We start from the raw sequence: 19252 nt of genomic DNA, 5'->3' as shown, positions 1-19252 counted from the left end.
GGTCGGTGCATGGTCTACAGGATCCTCAATCACCAATTTGATGATGGTGATGATGATGATGATAATAAAGAAGAATTAGATGAGGAAATTGTAAATAATGTATTTTAGAAAATTATTACGTGGTTTTTTGCAAATGTACTCTCGCTAAAGTTTGAGGAAAAACTGTACATACAGTTCTGTATAGAAAATGGCATAACACCATCGATAAATATAGACTTTGAACTGAAATCTGTTGTTAAGGCAGAATAGTCAAAATTTTTGGGTGTGTCCATTGATCAGAAATTGAATTAGAAGAAAATGATCTGCTGAAATGTTTGAGTTCAGCTTCTTATGCTAGTAGGCTTATTGCAAATTTTAGTCATAAACATACCAGTAAATTAGCACTATGCCTGTTTTAGTTCACTGCTTTCATATAGCATCATATTTTGGGTTAAATCTGACTGTGAGCACAGAAAGAGGTGAATTAAGTTGCCACAAAAGCCTTTGGTCATTTACCAAATAAAATTAAGTCTGGCAGATAGCCAACCAGAATCTGAAAACAAATTAAAAGAATTTGTGAATGACAACTCCTTCTACTTAATAGATGAATTTGTAGATATGAAGTAGTAATTATTAAAAAAAATCGTGTAAAGAAACTTACATTAAACTGACATGTTCCACATCATTACATAGTGTAGTACTCATGATCTATGGAATAAATATTAATGTAATGTAATAGAGTCATCCTGAGCATTTTCCAGTTGAAAGGGGAATAACGTATCAATTGTCATTTAGGCCTCACGATTGTGAAGCAAAAAGAATGGTGTGAAACCTGTAGTATCTTGCTTCACTGGGCATTATTGTATCCATCTCTCTCTGTTCAACATTTATGTACATTGAGAGCATATCTGACAACTCTTATTAAAGCAGTCTATGAGACCATTAATTTGTCAGTGTAGACATTTCCCATGATGTGTATGATGTTGCAAATTGAGATTACCTCTGATACTAGTCATGACAGTAAAGCTTTTTTCACAGTGTGGTCAGTGCAGACTATTCTCCATTGATTTCCATTAGTTGACTTCAGGAGCATCCCAAACAAGTTGTTACCAATTCAGTGGAATGGCACTGCTAAAGGTAGACTCGATACCAGAAGGCCTGAAGGTAATTGTGGCACACGCTTTCATCACTGGCATTCCTAACAGTAGCTCACATAGTGCATATCAGATCAGTAGTGATCAACGATATCTGCATCTGATTCTGTCTAGAGCCTTCATGAATTCAGATGACCAGACATTGGAGCATCATGGAAAAAACTTCAGGATACCTCACTGTAAATGAGCTGGGATGACAAGCAAACATTTTCACCCCACTGGATCATATTTCCTCTTGTACAAAGTTCTGTTAATTAATTTGAATTCTTCTTTGGTCAGTTCTTCACTCTTCAAGGCTTTTGTGGTTTTCAGCAATGCTAGATCTTCTCTTTGTTCTATATATCATCTTTTAATGGTGCGACTACTGAGATTTTATCCATGCTGCTGAATACTTTTCAGTATAGTTGTCAGGTGGCTTAGATATTCTTCAAATGTCTTTGAAAAATGACAGTGTCATCCAGATTGGAAAGACACATAATTCATTTATGGTGCCAAAGCAGATTGTCGATTATATGCTCAAAGGTGGTTGGAGTGCTGTATAGTCTAATGGCGTAACTTTGAACTCATAGAGGCCATCAGGAGGCGTGAAGGCCGTGTTTGCTGATGAGTGCCATCAACTTTGATTTACCAGTAGCATGTCTCCATGTCCATAGTTGAGAAATACTTTGCACCTCTCAAGAAGCCTAGGGTGTTATCAATGCATGGCAATGAGTAGACACCTTTCTTTGTGATTTTGTTCAGTTGTCGGTGGCTTATGCAGAAATGCCAAGTGCCCTCCTTCTTCTTCACAAGGAGTCCATTCTTTCTCCACTCCAGATACGTAAGCATATGACAACTGGCCCAGATCTGCTAACACTCACTGAACCTGTTATTTGGTTAGGCCAGATCCCATTGGGAATTCAGTAGTAGCTTCCTCCCTTATGTTGTACGTAGTGGAAGTAGAGCATGATTCTTCATTGATGGCTAATGCCCATTCCAGACTGGTTCGACTGTCCCTGGTACATATACCTTTAGGGATAAGTTGTGGCTGCTCATGACAATCAGTTCTCCTAGACAACCTACAGGGCTTATCCTCATCACTGGCAAGTAGATTTCTTTTGTGCCTATAAGAAACTTTTTGAAGTCAACAAAAGCTTCACAGTAAAATTGAGCAAACTTTGTTATGCTAGCTTGTTGAAATAGCTTCATCAGTCTGGAATTCTTATCTTCCACAATCTATGCCTGCTTATGATGCTTACAAGAAGTCCCATTAAAGAATAATGTTGCGACTACATTCTGATAAAATAGGAAATTCAAAGTGCTGTTTCCTGCAGGTGAACAGCTGATACTTCTTCATGGTGATGGGATATAGCTATGGCGTATTAAAGAGTGACCTCATCCAGGATACAGTGATAATCTTAGACTTGCAGGTCAACTACATTCATCTGCAATTCACTGGCATGAATAGAACTGTTGTGATGATTGATGTCTGATGGGAATGTGAAAAACCGACCGGTTAAAATGTTTGGTTCTTAAATCAACACTTTTCAAAGACAGAGTAAGTTTTAGTCATAAAATTTCCATTGCTCTGAAACATTGCGTTATAATAGAAAACGGGTAAAGTACTAAGTGCTATTTTAATAACAGTTTTGACAGAAAGAGCAACAAACACATGGCATAAGAAATGGTACAGTATTGCTGAGACAATTATTTACCTATTACCATGTGTCATGGCCTATTAGATGGTATGCATGTGTATGCAGTGAGCAAGACTTGCCCCATCTGGTTTATACAGTAATTTCTCACTGTCATCATCAGAAATTAGTTGTGGTACAGAATGCACCATTCCCAGTCTGGAAGTATTTAATGAAGTGTGGTATCGAAGAAGTACACAGCTCCATTTGCTTTAAAACAATAAAAATGGGCGGAGCCACAAAAAACTTGTGACATCACATAAGGAAAAACTTAAAATTTAACAATTAATTAATAATTTACAATAAAAATAGAAAGTAGCTGATCTGCTGCATGTGTCCACATAATATGCCATTATCTGTTTGTAGTCCTTGAAAACAGAAAAATTAACATGAAAAACAGAATTCCTCAACCTCCATTTTCACTATTTAGCAGTGACTATCTGTAATGCCCAAACAGTGATGTAATTATCAATTACAACATGATTTTTGAGCAGAGTTTCAAAAAGTTAGAATCAACAGGAGAATTCTGGTGATTTTTTGGTAGCCGTTGGCTGCAACATGCACACTTCATTAGAATTTTCCTCTTTGACACTGTTGCTGTACATAAAATATAAAAGAAAATGGGAGAAGATAAATGGCAAACAACGAAACAGAATATACTTGACATTGATGGCGAGCCATTCACATAGCCCCATTCCCTGTCTCACCCCTCACAGAATTTCATCTTACCTACATACTGTATTTTTGTGAGCTGACTGGACTGATTCCAGTTGCTACTAACCAATATTACAGTCATAGGATACTAAGTTTTTATACTTCTTGATTAACACAATTTTAAATTTTTACAGATTCAATGAAAGTGCCATTTTGGAATCTTATTAACATCTGACAATATTTCTGCAACTGTTTTCTTCAGATTGCACTTCATTATAAATAACAGCAGTATCTACAAAATGTCTGAGGTTACTGTTTATATAGCCTGCCAGGTCATTAACGTACAGGGAGTTTCAGCACACCACTGACTGACTTTGAGAAATGCATACTGCCACCTAGCAACTTGCTGCACAGGTCCTAGTGAGTTGTTCTGTGGAGTCACATCAGTCCTGTCACTCAGATTTCAATATATCTTCTGTGGCATACATCTTATTAGTACTGAATTCATGTTTTGTGCTATTAGAACTGAATGAACCTTTGTGTATGGATTTGATCAGTTCACTGAAATGATTTTGTGATATTATGAAGTGAGGGAAAGTGGAAGAACAGCACTTTGTTTCTAAGAAAGATGATGCCATTACAGGAGACACCCCCACCATAGTGTCTTTTCTGCAGTACATGGACTCTTATGAGAAACAGGGAGTTTGCATCCTCAGCATGTTGGTTGTGATAGATGGGAAAACAACAGATTCTGAGGGTGAAGTGATCTGTAGATTCAGCAAAGAATCTTCCAGCAGCACATGTGCTATAGTGTGTGCTATGGGAACGGCATGTATCTGTTTGGAGATTACTGCAGGAGTTCAGGCTGCATGCATACTATCTTCACTCACATTGTTGTAGTTTGTGCAGTGGTTCATGCACAAAGAATGAATGATGCTGCCACACACATTTTATTTACAGATGATGCCTTCTTCACACATGATGGGTATTCTAACAGCAGGGTGAACAACATCTGCGACTATGAGAGCCCACATATGCACATGTGGATGCTGTTAGATTGCACCAACAAAGATTCTCCACAAACATGTTGGTGGGAATTGTGGATAATCATCTTCTAGGAACTTTAATACTGCCACCTAGAGTAACTGGAGCAGCTTACTCACAGTACCTGCAGACCACACTTCCAGAACTGCTGGACAATCTACTGCTTGCTGCATGCAGAGATATCTGGTTACAGCATGATGGAGCCCCAGCATACTTCAGTGTGTGAGCACAACTGAACTGTCAATTTTTGGGAACAGTGGATAGGACAAGGGGGCTTGTTGTGTGGCCAGTGCATTAACCTGACTTGATGGTCCCTTGACTACTTTCTTTGCAGACATGCCAATAGTATGGTTTACATTACTCCAATTTCCACTATAGTGTAGGTGATACCCAAAAACACTGATGCATTCCACCAAATCAGATAGAATCTTGATGTGCTCTCCAGAGTTGGAATGATATTGAGATGTATGGAGGCTTAGGGCAGATTGTTTGAACCACTCATGTAAATCACTGTCAGAACAAGCCCAATAATAATAAATGGTAATTTTTGTGCAACTGTATTTATTCATTATTATAATCTTAAGGATGTTCTTAAGACTATAAGCCTCCCCCCCCCCCCAATGTTCCTCAATAAAAAAAGATTTTTTTCTCTGTGTGACCTATAATTTCTCAAAGTTTGTCAGCGAGGGCCTAAACACAGTATAAAATTTGAAGGGCAAGGATTCAAATACATGCCTGAAATTACTTAAATATCTGTTGATGACTTTCCATCCAAGATAACAGACTTTGAAATTTTTATAGTTTCCATCAGCCAGTTTAAATATTACAAATCCCCTTGCAATGATATTATGAACACAATAAATAAATTTCAGTTAAAAACATCTAATTTCGAGAATTTGTTTTCTGACTTATCTGCTGTTCTCTTTTGATTTTTACTTATACTTTAGTATTTCTGAAAGTGTTCCGGGCAAATGCTGTATCCATGATTGATATGGGGTTGTGTTGGTCTATTCATATCTGCTTAGTTTTCACACCCTTAAAAGCAGTCACAAATCTGCTAAAGGTAACTAGAACTGTTGCATGCAGTATCGTGACAGCATGTATATTTCATGGACAAACTGCTTCTGCTGTAAGCAATTGTGGAAGAAATATGAAACTTCTTGACAGATGGTAGAAGGTGTAAGGGAAGATTGTTACCTCTAACAGAAATGCTGCTGCCATGAAACTGAGTGTTGACATTAAGGTCAGTCTAAAAATCTTAATGACAATGAAAAAAATACCAGAGGAACCAGGTAAATGAAACATTCAGAGTAGTGTTGATACTACAAAAGTTGTAAATTAGGTGAACACAATGAAATTGCTTCAGTTGTGCAAAACCCTGTAGTGTTCAGCAGCAGATACATCAAAGTGGACAAATGGTTCCACTTTGACAGCATTCACTATCACAAGATGCACTTACATGTGAAGAGCAGCAGGAGACTTTCACTATAGACACTGTATTCTTGTAACAGTAAAACTTTGTTCAGGATTTGTAATCGTCCAAATGGCCATGTTGTGTTTTTAAATATGTTCTATGATCATACTGAAATGAGAATTTAAGTGCTAAGATTTTCATCAGTACTTTTGTGTTACGGCTCTTGACATGCTTGTGAAAAGCCACAGTTGCATATCAGTAAAATAACAAAACTTTACAGGTCAAACAAAGTACTAGAAGCAAAAACTGTTGTGATTTTTTTGTCACTAATATGACCCTGCATAAAGTAACTGTAGGTGTAATGCATTTCTATATGACAAGGTCAGTAATGCTTAAAGAGGGAGGAGAGGGAGCAACAAGCAAAAGCATCCAAATCATTTATACTTTACTTGCACTATGTAGTTTTCAGTTCACAGGATGTGTCATTTAGTTATAAAGCATGCTAACAATAGTAGTAATCACATGTCATAGCTTCTGTCCATCCTATCTCCTCTATACAGTATTATTTTTTCTACATTTAAAAATTTTCATTTAAGGATTAAGAAGTTTACATTATTTTCTGGACAGACAATACTATTTTTACACCATATACATCAACAGAATGTTTGTTTGCATAGCAGTTATAACCCCAAATGCTGCTTTGTAGAAACTGCAGCGTTATATGACAAAATGTATATGATGATGATGATGATGATGATGATATGCCTTTGTCATATTTGACTGTTTGATCAAAATGTCTGTATGTTCCAACATATAACGGTGAGTTCCTTCTCTGCCTGAAATCACTGAATATTATATATTTCACTTTCTATAGAAATGAGAATATAGAAATTTTTTATTACTGACTTCATCATTAGTGAAACAGACTTCCACAAGTGGTAACTGACACACTGCAATAGAACTAGCATGATATTCCTGTCTTGTGATGCATAAGGTGTTAAACTACTGCCCTATGTCATATCAGGAGAGAGGGGAAGTGGGGCAGACCAGCACATGTAATGAGTTACCTGGAAGACTTGTTGAAGCTAAACAGTATTCCTTTATTTTTTTGTTTTAGTGTTTCTGGTTCACTGTTGAATTTGGTCTGTGCCGTCAAGATGGTCATCTAAAAGCTTATGGTGCTGGTTTGCTCTCTTCCTTTGGAGAGCTGAAGTACAGCCTGAGTGGAAAACCAGAGCTAAGACCATTTGAACCATCAAAGACTGCAGAACAGAAATATCCTATAACAGAGTATCAACCTGTCTACTTTGTTGCAGAAAGTTTTGAAGATGCAAAGGAAAAAATGATGTGAGTAAAATAAAATATTCATTGTAAAATTTATAATTACTGGCCACTATTTAACATTGAAGGTGAAACTCTGAGTACAGCTGATCAAAACACATAAAATTATGCTATATGTTTATACTAGAAATATTGGGAATTCCCTGATCCAGGAATTCTGACTAATAATTTTATAGTTTCCTAGATCAAATTTTCCTTCTGATCCATGTATATAGAATTTAATATATTTTCTAATTACCTATTGTAACACTACTTTTTTTTCCCAGAAAATATGCTCATACAATTCCACGTCCATTTGGAGTGCGCTACAATCCATACACGCAAAGTATTGAAATACTGGATTCAAAGCCACAGATCCAAACTCTGGTGGACAATATTAATGAAGAAATGCAGATTCTAATGGATGCACTGCGAAAATTATAAAGCAGCAAACATAGTTCCTGATCTGTAATATACCAAAGCTATAATATGTAGATAGGTGTGTTACTATTATCACACAAAGATCGTACATTAAGCATCAGGTTAATTTACAGGTTAATTGTAAAAATGTTACCTCTATGTCATGAATACATCACTATTTTGTAAATACTCACTGCTCATTTCTAATTAAAGATTTTTTTACAATTTTTGTCTTATTTATATTTTTTTCTAATACAGTTCCTCAAATCGGTGCTTTAGATAACACACCAAATTAAATTAAGTCCAGACATTTCATTTCACAGAGAACACTGTAGCTTACCACACATGAAGTAATCACAAGGGAAGAGAGAAGACTTCATTTCTACAACTGCCTGCAAATGCTGTGCTTACCATCCTTTTACCCATTGTGTTTGGCCCATAATTGTCAGTAATCTGCCTATTAATGTTGACCATTTCCACATCTTTTACACATACAAAATGTGGTTAACACAAAAACTGGATTTTTCAATTAACTGGAACATTTTAAATATAGATAAACAAATGTAAATGTACAGAAATGCTTCTATTTGGTGTTTGTGGGTAGCCAGTAGATACAGGTATTTTGTGTGCCTGTGCAGATTGCCAGCCACAACACTGCACCAGCCATATTTAAAAACAATAGTTATTAGTCATATATGAAGACCACAAAGCAACATAGTGAGGCATTTACATCCAGTCTGATTTTGATCTCTACGACCAAGTTATTACTAACAATGAGAAGCAGCTGTTTTAATCTGCATTAATAATTAACTATCATTAAACTGCTCTAAACTATTAGTGATATATCAAGCTAAATTTAACATAGAAAAATTATGCCACCGTTTGAGAAAATGTGCCACTTCCTCAGTTATTGAAGGTCCTATACAGCTGCTGTTTATCTCCTCATTCTATGTTAGTATGTATGATTACTCATGATAGAACAACAGTTACCTACAGTTGTATCAGCAAACGGTTACTTACAATGACCTTTGCTACTTGTCATACATGAAGACAGCTTGAGCTAAGATTGCCAGATAATATGTAAATGGAGTGGCTGATAAGGTACTTTCCAACTTTCTTTTGGGTTCATACAGGTACCAGTTTCTTGCTTGATGTCTAATAGTACTATGTTAGAGGTCCTTGCGTGTTTCCCTAGAGACTGTACCTTCCTGCAAAGTCAGCATGACAATATTTTTTTCTTACATTGTTGTTCGGTAAATCAAAATTCAACTAAACTGATTTTTAGTTTCAAAAATCAATAAAGAGTAAATGTACTGGGAAGTAAGGATTAAAATTTCAAGTTCTTTGATAAGAACTCTGGTAAATATGCAATTATCAGCTTTACACAATTTTATCATCACTCACATTTACTAAACAAATAATTTATATTCATTCCCTATATTAAGAATACAACATTGATGGAAATCATGCAAAATAAGCTAGCATCCTGATCTTGAGGTCAACTTACTGTGAGGTACTTCTAAGTGAAAAACATGCAAAACTGAGCTTCTTGATTAGATTATCTGACTGTTTCCTTCATTTTAGCTCTTTACATAACTGAGTCCAAAGGAAATTGACAGAAAGAATTTCAGTTCTATAATAAATGTCTACTTCTTGAATATTTTTTATTTATTTAGTTTTTCAAAATACTATTTATTTTTATTCATTTAGAAATACTCAATACCTATGTGAGACATGCCTCTGAAATATAGAAGTGGTCCAGACGAGTGGGTATGATCGGACATGAATGTACGCATATAATCACACCCCGTGAAATGTACACTACGTCTAGAACAACCACACAATCCACATCGGTTCAGAGCGTAGAGCAGGCTGTGTCACTGTGAGTGGAGCAATGCAAAGGGGGCAATGGTACTCACAATGGAGGATCAGGTGTTCATTGTGGAAAGTTAAATGACAACAAATTAATGGAAACGGTGTGGTCAGTTGTTTTCTGAGTAGTTTAATTGTGTAAAAGTGCCAGCAAAGAGTGCCACGTGTGCCATGCAACACTTAGTCAAAAAATGGTGTCTGATAGCATCTGTTTTGAGCAAGTCAAAAAAAAAATTCCAAAATGTGCCCACACAGCAGAAAATGTGGCTCCAGTTCTACATCTACATCTACATCCATACTCCGCAAGCCACCTGACGGTGTGTGGCGGAGGGTACATTGAGTACCTCTATCGGTTCTCCCTTCTATTCCAGTCTCGTATTGTTCGTGGAAAGAAGGATTGTCGGTATGCCTCTGAGTGGGCTCTAATCTCTCTGATTTTATCCTCATGGACTCTTCGCGAGATATACGTAGGAGGAAGCAATATACTGCTTGACTCTTCGGTGAAGGTATGTTCTCGAAACTTTGACAAAAGCCCATACCAAGCTACTGAGTGTCTCTCCTGCAGAGTCTTCCACTGGAGTTTATCTATCATCTCCGTAACGCTTTCGCGATTACTAAATGATCCTGTAACGAAGCGCGCTTCTCTCCGTTGGATCTTCTCTATATCTTCTATCAACCCTATCTGGTACGGATCGCACACTGCTGAGCAGTATTCAAGCAGTGGACAAACAAGCGTACTGTAACCTACTTCCTTTGTTTTCAGATTGCATTTCCTTAGGATTATTCCAATGAATCTCAGTCTGGCATCTGCTTTACCGACGATCAACATTATATGATCATTCCATTTTAAATCACTCCTAATGCGTACTCCCAGATAATTTATGGTATTAACTGCTTCCAGTTGCTGACCTGCTATTTTGTAGCTAAATGATAAAGGATCTATCTTTCTGTGTATTCACAACACATTACACTTGTCTACATTGAGATTCAATTGCCATTCCCTGCACCATGCGTCAATTCGCTGCAAATCCTCCTGCATTTCAGTACAATTTTCCATTGTTACAATCTCTTGATACACCACAGCATCATCTGCAAAAAGCCTCAGTGAACTTCCGATGTCATCCACCAGGTCATTTATGTATATTGTGAATAGCAATGGTCCTATGACACTCCCCTGCGGCACACCTGAAATCACTCTTACTTCGGAGGACTTCTCTCCATTGAGAATGACATGCTGCGTCCTGTTATCTAGGAACTCCTCAATCCAATCACACAATTGGTCTGATAGTCCATATGCTCTTACTTTGTTCATTAAACGACTGTGGGGAACAGTATCGAACGCCTTGCAGAAGTCAAGAAACACAGCATCTACCTGTGAACCCGTGTCTATGGCCCTCTGAGTCTCGTGGACAAATAGCGCGAGCTGGGTTTCACATGACCGTCTTTTTCGAAACCCATGCTCATTCCTACAGAGTAGATTTCTAGTCTCCAGAAAAGTCATTATACTCGAACACAATACGTGTTCCAAAATTCTACAACTGATCGATGTTAGAGATATAGGTCTATAGTTCTGCACATCTGTTTGACGTCCCTTCTTGAAAACGGGGATGACCTGTGCCCTTTTCCAATCCTTTGGAATGCTACGCTCTTCTAGAGACCTACAGTACACCGCTGCAAGAAGGGGGGCAAGTTCCTTCATGTACTCTGTGTAAAATTGAACTGGTATCCTATCAGGTCCAGAGGCCTTTCCTCTTTTGAGCGATTTTAATTGTTTCTCTATCCCTCTGTCTTCTATTTCGATATCTACCATTTTGTCATCTGTGCGACAATCTAGAGAAGGAACTACAGTGCAATCTTCCTCTGTGAATCAACTTTGGAAAAAGACATTTAGTATTTCGGCCTTTAGTCTGTCATCCTCTGTTTCAGTACCATTTTGGTCACAGAGTGTCTGGACATTTTGTTTTGATCCACCTACCACTTTGACATAAGACCAAAATTTCTTAGGATTTTCTGCCAAGTCAGTACATAGAACTTTACTTTCGAATTCATTGAACGCCTCTCGCATAGCCCTCCTCACACTACATTTCGCTTCGCGTAATTTTTATTTGTCTGCAAGGCTTTGGCTATGTTTATGTTTGCTGTGAAGTTCCCTTTGCTTCCGCAGCAGTTTTCTAACTCAGTTGTTGTACCACGGTGGCTCTTTTCCATCTCTTACGATCTTGCTTGGCACATACTCATCTAACGCATTATGTACGATGGTTTTGAACTTTGTCCACTGATCCTCAACACTATCTGTACTTGAGACAAAACTTTTGTGTTGAGCCAACAGGTACTCTGAAATCTGCTTTTTGTCACTTTTTCTAAACAGAAAAATCTTCCTACCCTTTTTAATATTCCTATTTACGGCTGAAATCATCGATGCCGTAACCGCTTTATGATCGCTGATTCCCTGTTCTGCGTTAACTTTTTCAAATAGTTCGGGTCTGTTTGTCACCAGAAGGTCTAATATGTTATCGCCACGGGTCGGTTCTCTGTTTAACTGCTCAAGGTAGTTTTCAGATAAAGCACTTAAAAAAATTTCACTAGGTTCTTTGTCCCTGCCACCCGTTATGAACGTCTGAGTCTCCCAGTCTATATCCGGCAAATTAATATCCTACCAATCAAATTAATATCCTACCAAATCAATGCAATTCATGTTGCAGGAGACAGGTATAACACATCATTTGTGTGGACGAATACTCCACCTGCAACTACACACACATTACTACTGAGTGACTGTTGTTCATGTATTAAAACCAGCATATACTCCTCAGCACCTCCAATTTTTGTGTGTGGCTGTTCGCTGAGGTAACAATAAATGGCTTGGACATAGATCCATTCTTTATGTCTGACGAAGACTGCTTTCACCTGAGTGGCTATGTCAGCTCACAGAATCACAAGTTCTGGGCCCCAGAGAATCCACATAACTTCCACCAAACACCGTTGCATGATAGAACATTGGGGTTTGGTGTGCAGTGTCTGCATGCTGCATTGTTGGACCCATCTTCTTCCATCAGATGCTGACTTTGACGCATTACATTGCCTACATTTTGAAACCATTTGTGGCAGCATTGACGGAGAAGGATGGAGCAACTACCCATACAGCCGGCCAAACCTGGAGCACGTTTACACAATCTTCACGCCTGACAGAGCTGTTAGTAGAGGCCAGTCTGGTCACGGCCCCAGCTGGCCACCCAGGTCACCTGATCTGTTGGTGTGTGGTTGTGTGAAGAGCCCTCAAGTCTAAGGTGTATCAAAACCACCCTCGTAGTCTTGAAGAACTGCAGCAGAACATTTCAGATGAGACTGTAGCAATGCTAGCAGTACAACTTTGATCTGCTTCAGCAACTTGCTGACCACAGGCCAAAAGTGCCAGGAGATGAATGGTGGTCACTTTCGACATTTGCTATAGTCAGGTCAGTACTGCATTTCCTTTCCTCTGTTGTGTTTCTTTGTACCCTGGAACTCTATTCTCTGGACCAGTTTCATTTGTCCCACCCTGTATAACAAGAAATGTGGGGCTAACAGCAGAAAATATAAAAGGTCAACTGATAATAGATTTGCAACACTGCTTGTGTCTCTCGTTACAGTTAGGTGAGTTAGTAGATGGAGTCAATTCATCTCAAGTCATGATTTTTGTAAGATTGATATTTTCAGATATCTGTGTAAAAGAAGACTTGTTTACAATTTTGACCTTGAGAGACACTACATGAGAGAAGATTTTTATGACACATTCAAATGCTTCATTTCTGAAAACAATCTGCCAAATCAGAATACTGTGTCTATTAGTACTGATGGAGTGAATTGCATGGTAGGCAAACACAAAGGATTTGTTACCTTGCATGTGAATAACAGATCTTTTCTGCCTTTCTTTAAGGATCATTGTATCATGCACCAGCATGTACTTTGTCGACATATTTTGAAAATGGCACATGTTATGAGTATTGTTACAAAAGCAGCCACTACAGAGAAGAAAGTTTACAGTGATATTAGAAGAATTGGAGAGCCAATACAGAGACCTTCTATTGCATACTGAAGTTCAACAACTGAGTAAAGGCATGGCTGTAAACAGATTAAGAGAACTGCTGACGCGAATAAAATCTTATCTGAAACAAGAGAATGATTTCTCACAGCTATTTTAAAAACAGGTCAGAGATAATATCAGTCATCAGAGACATGCCTTTGTCAAGAAGTACTGTAACAATTGGATCTGACAAATGTAACCGATATGACAGTTAAACTAAATGAGTTAAACAAATAACTCAAAGGAAAACCCAAACCATCACAGCATAATTTTTATGTCTTCTATAACATGTTTCATGCAAAAACTTGACCTCTGGATAGCACATTTACAGAAATTAAATGTGAAACACTTTCCTCAGAACTGTCAGACCAACAAACATCATTCATCATTGGATCAAAAAGCTGCAAAGAAGTATATGGCCAACCTGACACCACTGAAGACAGAGTTTTAAAACTAATTTTCAGATTTCAAGGCAATGGAACCTGGCTTAGCTTTTGTAATTAAATTTCAAAATGGCATTTCATTAAAGTCAGAATACAATAAAGACAACTATTGAAAATTAGTGAGTGTACAAAATCTACCCTAACACTGAAAAAGTGACATTGTATGTTTTCAAAGATAAACATAGCAAAATATAAGTGTAGAAATAAATTGACTGGTCCTCATCTTTCAGACTGGGTAAAGCTGCTCTGACAAATTATTCACCAGTGGAAAATCAAGGATAGAATAATGACAATATTACGAAGAGGATACAATGGTACTCACAATATAGACAGAGATGCTGATATGCAGATAGGCACAACAAAAATAGTGTGAAACAAGTGTGATTCACATATACATCACCACAATCTTTGGCTGCTGAGACCATACCTAGTCTGGATCAGGCTGCTGCACAGGCAACTACATTGAATGTCACATGCTTCCTCAGAGAAGATTTTGTTGTCGTTCAAGACCCACAGTGTACGAAAGTATTGACAATATTTAGCTGATTACTACATCTGGTGATAAGAGGAATAAAATACCTGTTAAATCAGTCACTGCTCATGCTGTACCTGATGAGTATAAACTTGCCAATGATATGCAAAACCAAGTATCTCATTAAACTTTTTTCGACATTTATGATTTTAATTTTTTCCGCATATTTAATATCCTGAAAGTTGAGTTGTAGGCCTACAATATTTGGTGGCAAGAAAATTATCTTTTATTGTGTGCCATTAAAATGGTTATTTTGGCTACATAAACCTTTATGAAATAGTTAGTAGATCTCTAAATGGGCTACAGTGCATTTAGTACGTCTCAAGCCTTAAAAAGTTCAGCACCCTCAATGCCAGGTGTCAAAAGGAATTTAATGTATTAAGTCTGTCTAAGAGCCATGTAAATACAGGAATCCGTACGTAAAATACAGAGGACTGTAAATTAGCATCCTTAAATGTATGGAAAACATGGAAGAAGGAATAACTTCCATGCATATAAAAAATAAAGTAAAGTTCAAATCTACTGAAACTAGTAGTTTCTACTTATGTCAACAAGTGGAAGTCTGTGCTTGTGAATTGCTCCTACTGGTAAAATCATTTATAATTAGTGCCATATGTAGATTCCCACTGGGAAACTTCCAAATAGTCTTAGAAAAATTTGTGTCATTAATGTGCTACCTAGCATAATCTCTATGGAGATTATAATATTAATTTTCTGAAAGCTTCAGATAAAAGAAATGATGTGTGAAAAAAAAGGGAAAAAAAACAGGAATTCTGTTGTTAACATCTCCATCAGAACCATACAGCAAGCAGCACACTACTAGACAACTTTTCTGTAAGTGAACACTCAATCAGTTTTATAAATGATGGCAACTCTGCTCCTGATGCACAGCTAATCATACTGAATAATTTAACCGATTTCAGTGATGTGTATCATAGAAAATAATCAGCCTAATTAATGGACAGTCTTACAGGAAACTGGAAAGATATTTACAATGCCAGTTCAAATTTACTGTATTTGTAGGTGGTTTTTTATCAGTCTTTAAGAATCGTTCCCTCCAAAAAACAGTAAATTATAGCACTAATAAGACATCAAAAAGAGCTCTGGATTATAAAAGTAATTAAAATATAATGTGTAACAATAACGAAATTTTTGAAATGGTTAGGACAAACAGAGAGATAGGACTGATTACATATTACAAGAAATACAGTACTGTCTAACAGTAAGTGATATAAAATAAAAAATCCTATGTGTAATGCCTGAAATTAATAACGCTTGTAACAAAATATGGTTAGGTTACTTTTCTGCTTCAACCCTTTTCCAATTTCAGATGCACATTATGAGATATGGAGTAAGAGGACTTAATTTTGCATTATATATCAATCAAGAGTAAAAGGAGTAAGCTGCCCTCATATAATGCTGCAAACAAGATAAATGATATCTAGTTTTAGTGCTTCATATCAGGTACTTACAGCATAAAAATTGGCTTAAAGCTTTAAAGATATCATGAAAAAAATACTGAAAACTGCTTCTTCAGTTAAGAGTTGTGAGACACCATCTGTGATGGACAAGAAGTTTCAGTCTCAAAATGCAGGAATAGGTGCTAGTTTGGTCACAAGAAATAGTTGCTTTCCCTTTATAATTATTTGAGACTATGACTGTAAGAATAAAAAAAGATATTATTTGAGCTGTAGCTACAACATAAACAGATAATTTTCATGCCACACCTTCCATCTTTTTTTCTGTCTTCTAATTTCATGGTGTGGGTTCCTGTAGTCATGTCCTAGTTCATGAACCACGGGCAACGTATGAGTGGTCAAGTAAGTGGTCCCGACAGTCGGGATACCAGTTACTTTGGAAGAAGGCTGGGCATCTCGGACATATTCTGAGTCGTGGTCACCTTTGTGCTTATACGGCAAAGACTATCAAATCCACCGGTTAGTCCCTCAACCATTAGGGGTAAAACTCAATGTGACTCGGGGCAAGTAAGGCTAGCAACCTGCTTCCCTGGTACTCTAAATACGATGCTGGCAACAATCAGAGCAAAATGCCTCGGACCTTTGGAGGTGACGGAGTCCAACCTCTAACTGACAAACCAGGGACTCCTAAGATACGACTTGGCAAACAAATGGTAATGAGATGGGGAGCTATTAATATCAATGGGGGCTACTCTGGGAAGAAGGCAGAGCTGGCAGAGGCTGCAAGTAAGATGGGACTGGACGTTTTAGCTGTTAGCGAAATTCGGGTAAGGGGTGAGAAAGAAGAGAAAGTGGGAGAATACAAGGTCTACCTGTCAGGAGTCAAAGCAGGAATAGCATGATGGGGTGTAGGGCTTTACATCAGGAAAGAAATGGAACCCAGCGTAGTTGCAATAAGGTATGTAAACGAACGACTGATGTGGATAGATTTGACAGTGTCTACCAAGAAAATTAGGATTGTGTCAGTATATTCGCATTGTGAAGGGACAGATCAAGATAAGATGGATAGTTTTTATGAGGCACTCAGTGATGTAGTTGTTAGAGTAAAGGACAAGGACAGAGTTCTGCTCATGGGGGACTTTAATGCCAGGATTGGAAATCGAACAGAAGGGTGTGAAAAGGTTATGGGTAAATTTGGAGAGGATATGGAGGCCAACAGGAACGGGAAACAACTCTTGGATTTCTGTGCCAGTATGAGCTTAGTAATCACAAACTCCTTTTTTAAACATAAGAACATTCACCGGTATACTTGGGAAGGCAGGGGAACTAGATCTGTCATTGACTGTATAATAACAGATCAGGAATTCAGGAAGGCTGTGAGGGACACACATGTATTCAGGGAATTCTTTGATAACACTGATCATTATTTAATCTGAAGTGAAATTGGGATTGTGAGGCCGAAAGTGCAGGAGGTCAGGTCCATTTGTAGGAGGATAAGAGTGGAGAAACTTCAGGATAAGGAAATCAGGCACAAGTACATAACAGCGATCTCAGAAAGGTACCAGTTAGTTGAATGTATTCAATTACAGTCATTGGAAAAGAAATGGACAAGGTACAGGGACACAGTACTAGAAGTGGCTAAAGAATGTCTTGGAACAGTGGTGTGTAAAAGTAGGATGAATCAAACAGCTTGGTGGAATGACACAGTCAAGGCAGCCTGTAAAAGGAAAAAGAAGGCGTATCAAAAATGGCTTCATACTAGAACTCAGGTAGACAGAGAAAGTTATGTTGAAGAAAGAAACAAAGCCAAACAGATAATTGCAGCACCCAAGAAGAAATCTTGGGAAGGCTTTGGAAACAGATTGGAGACTATGGGACAAGCTGCTGGAAGACCATTCTGGAGTGTAATTAGCAGTCTTCGAAAGGGAGGTAAGAAGGAAATGACAAGTATTTTGGACAGGTCAGGAAAACTGTTGGTGAATCCTGTGGATACCTTGGGCAGATGGAAGGAATATTTTGAAGAGTTGCTCAATGTAGGTGAAAATACGATCAGTAATGTTTCAGATTTCGAGGTAGAATGGGATAGGAATGATGATGGAAATAGGATCACATTTGAGGAAGTGGAGAAAATGGTCAATAGATTGCAGTGCAATAAAGCAGCTGGGGTGGATGAAATTAAGTCGGAACTCATCAAATACAGTGGAATGTCAGGTCTTAAATGGCTACACAGGATAATTGAAATGGCCTGGGAGTCGGGACAGGTTCCATCAGACTGGACAATAGCAGTAATTACACCAATCTTTAAACATGGAAACAGAAAAGATTGTAACAACTACAGAGGTATCTCATTAATCAGCGTTGTGGGTAAAATCTTCTCAGATATTGTTGAAAGGAAAGTGCGAGTATTAGTTGAGGACGAATTGGATGAAAATCAGTGTGGGTTTAGGCCTCTTAGTGGTTGTCAGGACCAGATCTTTAGCTTACAGCAAATAATGGAGAAGTGTTATGAGTGGAACAGGGAATTGAATCTATGCTTTATAGATCTAGAAAAGGCATATGACCGGGTTCCTAGGAGGAAGTTATTGTCTGTTCTATGAGATTATGGAATAGGAGGCAAACTTTTGTAAACAATTAAAGTTCTTTACATGGATAGTCAGGCAGCAGTTAGAGTTGACGGTAAATTGAATTCATGGTTCAGAGTAGTTTCAGGGGTAAGACAAGGCTGCAACCTGTCTCCACTGTTGTTCATATTATTTATGGATCATATGTTGAAAACAATAGACTGGCTGGGTGTGATTAAGATACGTGAACACAAAATAAGCAGTCTCTCATATGTGGATGACTTAGTTGTGATGGCAGATTCGATTGAAAGTTTGCAAAGTAATATTTCAGAGCTAGATCAGAAATGTAAGGACTATGGTATGAAGATTAGCATCTCCAAAACGAAAGTAATGTCAGTGGTAAAGAAATATAAACGGATTGAGTGCCAAATAGGAGGAACAAAGTTAGAACAGGAGGACAGTTTCAAGTACTTGGATGCATATTCTCACAGGATGGCAACATAGTGAAAGAACTGGAAGCGAGGTGTAGCAAAGCTATGTAGTGAGCGCTCAGCTATGATCTACTCTCTTCTGCAAGAAGGAAGTCAGTACAAAGACTAAGTTATCCGTGCACCGTTCAATCTTTCGACCAACTTTGTTGTATGGGAGCGAAAGCTGGGTGGATTCAGGTTACCTTATCAACAAGGTTGAGGTTACGGATATGAA

At 37.8% G+C, this 19252-nt stretch overlaps 1 protein-coding gene across 1 annotated transcript in view; it reads left to right on the top strand.

Annotated features, from left to right (window-relative positions):
- The window catches only part of LOC126188713 (protein henna), a 42650-nt gene extending 34767 nt beyond the window's left edge, over nucleotides 1-7883 (top strand). Inside the window, exons 7-8 of the mRNA XM_049930324.1 lie at nucleotides 7036-7265; nucleotides 7526-7883. Of these exons, the coding sequence (XP_049786281.1) occupies nucleotides 7036-7265; nucleotides 7526-7682 (387 nt within the window). The 3' untranslated portion in view covers nucleotides 7683-7883. The remainder of the gene's footprint in view (nucleotides 1-7035; nucleotides 7266-7525) is intronic.
- Nucleotides 7884-19252: the final 11369 nt, after the last annotated feature.

The sequence above is a fragment of the Schistocerca cancellata genome, chromosome 1, assembly GCF_023864275.1.
Source record: "Schistocerca cancellata isolate TAMUIC-IGC-003103 chromosome 1, iqSchCanc2.1, whole genome shotgun sequence".
Lineage (NCBI taxonomy): Eukaryota > Metazoa > Arthropoda > Insecta > Orthoptera > Acrididae > Schistocerca > Schistocerca cancellata.
This window is presented reverse-complemented; position numbering and strand designations above follow the sequence as displayed.